At 48.6% G+C, this 5,621-nt stretch overlaps 1 protein-coding gene across 1 annotated transcript in view; it reads left to right on the forward strand.

Annotated features, from left to right (window-relative positions):
• Positions 1–223: 223 nt before the first annotated feature.
• Positions 224–5,621, forward strand: part of atp2a2a (ATPase sarcoplasmic/endoplasmic reticulum Ca2+ transporting 2a) — a 39,758-nt gene continuing 34,360 nt past the window's right edge. The window contains exons 1-4 of the mRNA XM_062543532.1: positions 224–772; positions 1,492–1,509; positions 1,592–1,674; positions 4,417–4,521. Coding sequence (XP_062399516.1) covers positions 655–772; positions 1,492–1,509; positions 1,592–1,674; positions 4,417–4,521 — 324 coding nt within the window. The 5' untranslated portion in view covers positions 224–654. The remainder of the gene's footprint in view (positions 773–1,491; positions 1,510–1,591; positions 1,675–4,416; positions 4,522–5,621) is intronic.

Raw genomic sequence — 5,621 nt, forward strand, 5'->3', positions numbered from 1 at the left:
AGCAGGCGCCGGGGGATCTAGAGGAAGCCTACACAGACAAATGAAGTGATCGCGACTTTCCAAAAGGTCTGTGAGTGTAGGAAGGCAAAGATGTTTCCGGACAGCTGCCCAATGAGCTTTGTCCCGTTGCGGACGGCCATCCAATAAGCACAGTTCATACGCAGTTCTGGACAGGAGAGGCGGTAGTGAGGCGCATTCGATAAAACAAGAATAAACGGCGCTTTAAGTTACCACTGGCCGGTAGCTGCAACACGGAGAGGCAGACCGTCACCTTCCAGCCGGGCAATAGGCTTGGATAGTGTGAATGTAATGTTCTGAGCAGGGGCGTCTGTTATCACATCTCCCACTTGGTTGGGGCATAAGAGGAAACCGCAGTGGTGACTCGCCTGTCGCTGTATTTTGCCTTTTTTGCATTTGGTCGGGAAAATACCTGGAGGAAGAGGGGTTTTTACCATTTTGGGTAGCTCGAGTCTCAACCCACCAAGTTTTGCTCTCCATATGTGCTCAGGCTTACCTCATCGCACGTCTTCTGAATATAGATGCAGATTTCACGTTTAGCATTCTCCTGCGACTGTTGAAAAGAGGGGTTGTTGACACTGGGGATATATTTTTTTTTAGCAAAGTTGAAGTGTCCGTAGAGGGCGATCACTAATCATGGAATGCGCTCACACGAAGAGTGTTGAGGAAGTTTATAGCTATTTTAACGTCAACGAGAGCACCGGACTTGCCTTAGACCAGGTGAAACGACAGAGGGAGAAGTATGGACCGAATGGTAGGTATTTCGCAACGTTTGCTTGTCTACCTGCTGATATGCACCGAATGCGCCGTCTGTCTCAGGCCGGAGTGATGTGTTGTTGCTTAACAGTTTTGCACGAGCCCATATACAGTAACCGGTGTCTGAGAGGCTGACGTCATCATATACATCCTCATGTCTTCTTCTGGGTTTGTGTCTAAGAAGCACGTTTTTGTCTTAAAATGAGCACTGTGTGGCGGCGACGCTCGAAGGTAGCTGCTGTTGAGGAATAGTAGGTTATTCTTATGGGCCATGTAGGCTACTGTGGGCTTCTCCCTGGGCATAAAGCTCGGAAGAGCCGGGGACCGTCATGGTTAAAGGCCCACGTCTGGGCTTTAAGTTGTTAAAATCTCTTATTTAACTGGACATGTAAAATAGTCTTTCTGACGCTGTAAGCTGCTGTCTGCTCATTTCGACTGTCAAGGTGACCTTTCTGTTCAAATCGTGTCGATTTGCCACACCGACACCTTCTAAAGTGTCAAACCATAAGTATAAGAATGATACATTGTTGCAATGTAGCTGTTATATTTTGATAGATGACGCATCGTACCCAAGATAATATGTTACAAACTGTAAGACTGATAATGTATGCTGACGTTTCTTATGATGCCTTGTTTGTTTTTGAATAAGTCCTGAAATAATGTTTTTTTTTTTTTTTTTGTATTTTTGTTGATGTCTGTTGACTGACTCGTCTGCAGAACTGCCCGCTGAGGAAGGTATACAGATTTGCCCTCTATACAAATACACATCTCAATTTGTGTTTGAAAAAAGTCTAAGGTTTGTTCATTTGTCTCACAGGAAAATCCATATGGGAGCTTATCATTGAACAGTTTGAAGACTTGTTGGTGCGAATTCTTCTTCTGGCAGCCTGCATTTCATTTGTAAGTTTATTCAATTAATTCAATTATGTCCTCTCTTTTTTAACAGATGGAAATAGTTCTGTTGTCTGGGTGATTCATTTAGCCTTTAATCCTTGGGAGGTTCTCAAACAAGTGTAAGTGTCTGCTAAATGACTGGGTGTTTGAGAATGGACATATATGTCAGGCATCCCAAAAGTCGTTTGGCGCAAGTTCCTTAACGCCTTGGCCCCATGTCCCCTAGTGAACGAGGCCGCTAATAAACATGCTTCACACCCTTAAGTGGCCTGCATGACACGGGCCGCGGAGAAAGTGTGGACAGGCCGTAAGCATCTTGTGTCTTTACACTCCGTCTGGGGTTACACACCCAGAGCAAAGGGGGCAAACAGCTGAGAAGAGCTAGACTCCTTAGGAATGATGACAGCAGCAGTCGCTAGGCTTGGGTGGCTGTCACTGGATCTGCCAAACAAGACCTTAATGTGGAGCCTGGCAGCCTGGCAGGCTTGAGTGGTGAAGGCATTCCACTTGGTTTCAGAGGCCGGCAGTGTTAATTGCCAGCGTAAGCTAAAAATTAGAGCGGCATTAAGTGTGTGTGTGTGTGTGTGTGTATGTCTGTGAGAGAGTGTGTATTTTTTTCTCCCTCCTACTTGATTAATGTGGTCAGATTGCTACACAGAGGATTCCGCGGTGAGCAGCGCAGAGAGGAGGACATGAACGCACATAAGATAACAGACCTCAGTGAGTGTCCTAGGGAGGGTATACAGCATAGCGAGTGTCCTAGGGACTAGGTATACAACACAGTGAGTGTCCTAGAGAGAGGATACAGCACAGTGAGTGTTGTGGGGAGGGTATACAACACAGTGAGTGTCCTAGGGAGGGTATACAACACAGTGAGTGTCCTAGGGAGAGGATACACCACCGTGAGTGTCCTAGGAAGAGGATACAGCATAGTGGGCTGACTCTGGGCTGTGGTAGACCGGATGGAGATTGGGCGAGGGGTTGGGATGGTGGCGGTGGTGGTGAGAGCTTTGGGGTTGAGAGTGGCCTAGGTGGGCTGGGGTGGGGGGGTTGTGATGGGGGGGGGGGGGTTAAGAGCCTTTGGGTGGAGAGTGAGTGAGGGGTTGGGATGGGGGGGTGAGAGCTGTTGGGTGGAGAGTGGCCTAGGTGGGATGAGGTGGAGGGTTGTGATTGGCCGAGGAGGGATGAGTTGGATGGTTGTGATTGGGGGGTGAGAGCTATTGGGTGGAGACTGGGTGAGAGGTTGGCAGCAGGACGGGTGGTGTGGAGGGTGGGGGCTCCGGGGTGGAGACTGGGTGAGGGGTTGGCGAGGTCGGGCCCGAAAGAGGCATGCCATGCCCAGCTGGCTGATATGGAGGTGTTGGTGTCTGTTGTTTGACAGCTCGCACGCAGGGGCCCAGAGGTGAGGGCACGTCTCCTGGCCAAATTAGGTCTGCCTGCGACCCTCAGTGGGAGGATACCAGTTAAAGCAGCACCCCCCCCCCTGCCTCCATTGTGCCACTGTCCCCCACCAGGCATCACAACGTGTTCCGCTCACGTTTTTGTCCTCTGTGGCTTTCGCCGGAACACAATGTGTGCACTGCGATAGCTCGCCTTGTCTGGATGCCTGTGCTGTTGGACAGTAGTAACCTTAAGCCCCCCCCCCCCCTCCCCTTCCTCTGGGTTTGGAGCGGGTGGGAGGAAGACGCCGTGTTCGCGGCTAAAACGGCCTCCAAATCGAAACATGGCTCCGAGCAACAGCTCTGTGTGCTTTTTTTTTCCTCCCAGTTTATCTGAGCAGTTTTCAGCTTTTTTCTGTGTTCTGCCAAACCAGAGCCTCCCTGGATAGATAGATGTGTGTGTGTGTGTGTGTGTGTGTGTGTGTGTGTGTGTGTGTGTGTGTGTGTGTGTGTGTGTGTGTGTGTGTGTGTGTGTTAGCAGCGCGCTGCTTATGTAACGGCGCGAGGTCATGTTCAAGAGCGACCGGCGCTCAACAGAGGCCCGTCCCGGAGAGTGTTCTGGCTTTTATTTCTGTCGAGGAGAGGACGGCAGTGGAGTCCAACTCTTCTGCCAGACGTGCTCACTCACCGGTTCTGCACAGAGAAATGTTTGCAGCCCTCTGAGAGGACCTTCTATGTAGCGTGTAATAACACCGTAACGCACAGCAGCGCGCACAGTCTCTGGTGTACAGGGTCGTTCACACCAGAAACAGTAACGGTAAAGATAACTATAACTTTAACTGTAACGATAAATGTTCATACTGACCAAGGAAAGGGTCTTTGATGGATTCTGATAGGCTGTCAGCTTTTTATTGATCTCAAAATCGCTCTGAAAGTGATCCCCAACGATAACGTTATTCCTGTTGAAATAGTGTATGCGTGGAGGTGAGAGAGCGAGAGAGCGATAGAGCGATATGTTTTGCCATTGTTATGTTGTAGTTAACTTTCCTGGTGTAAACGACCCTAATGTCTTGAGTGGACTAGTGGGCCAAGTAGTTTGCAGGGAAGTTTCACTTAGGAGGTGTGTGCGTGTGTGTGTGTGTGGGGGGGGGGGGGGGGTCACAGTTCAACTGTTCACAGTTACCTTCCCAAATGCCTTTCTAACAAACTACAGCCAATGAAACAATGTTGTATGGAGAACCCATGTATGTTTCTCATGAGAACCCATCAGTGTCTTAACACATTGTCCATGATGATGACTGTGTGAATGATTCAGTAGGCTCTTCCTGTCGTGTGAATTAAAGGCTCTTCCTGTCGTCCACTGCTGTAGGTTCTGGCCTGGTTTGAGGAGGGTGAGGAGACCATCACTGCCTTCGTGGAGCCATTTGTGATCCTACTCATTCTCATTGCCAATGCCATCGTCGGTGTGTGGCAGGTAAGGCACCCCGTTTTATTTACAGTTAGTTAATTAATAGTTAATAGTTAGTTAAAGCTGTATGGTTTACATCTGCCATACAGTGTAGTAAACAAAACAATGGGATATGATGACATAGTGTGGGGAAGTGTAAACAAGTCTATCTTTTGCGACATATTGGCTTTTTTATATGTCGCTTTTTTGGTGTGTGTGTGTGTGTGTGTGTGTGTGGACGTGAACATGGAATTGAAATAAAATGCTCTTGGAAAGAGGCTACATGCTACATGCTTAATGCGCTTCAGTCTCTCCCAGATAAAGCCTCTTTGGCTGTGACGTGCAGGTTTAGGTCGGTTGGCTGTAAGAAAGACTGAGTCTGTAACAGTGCTCCTCTCCTTATGTTTAATGATGAATACCAAACACAACCTCCCCAAACAGAAACAGGCTCTGCATGGAACTGGGTCATTCACTACATTTTTTGCAAAGTTTGGTTTCATAGCAACACTTCTCAATTCTACTAACAGTACAGCCACACACACACACACACACACGCACAGACACACACACACACACACACACAGACACAGACACCCTCCCTCTCTACCATTCCTCCCCTTTTAAGCACATTTTGCTTGTCAGGCTCTGCCCCTTTTGCCATTTGTTGTCAGACAGACACACACACACACATACACACACACTCTCTCTCTCTCTCTCTCTCTCTCACACACACACACACACACACACACACACACACACACACACACACACACACACACACACACACACACATGTCCTATCAATTTAAATTGAGCTGGGAGCAAAGCAGCCATTTTGACCTTTGATGTGGAGAGTTGGTCTGTAAGCTCACAGTTTGATTTGAATCTTAGCGTAAATGTCGTGACCTCAGTGAGCTCAGCTCGACTTTGAAACGGATCAGGTGCCAACGGGGCCCAGGTTCATATCCGATCTGGTGCTGGATGTGAACCAGAACCACCTCTGATCCAGATTTACTGAGGATCACGGGGAGAAATCCCACGCCGGGGATGATCCGGAACGGATCAGTACTCCATCCACAGCTCTGCCGCGGACTTAGCCCTCGTTTCTGGAACATCATGCAGGAGGGA

Source organism: Sardina pilchardus, chromosome 8 (genome assembly GCF_963854185.1).
Source record: "Sardina pilchardus chromosome 8, fSarPil1.1, whole genome shotgun sequence".
NCBI classification, from domain to species: domain Eukaryota; kingdom Metazoa; phylum Chordata; class Actinopteri; order Clupeiformes; family Clupeidae; genus Sardina; species Sardina pilchardus.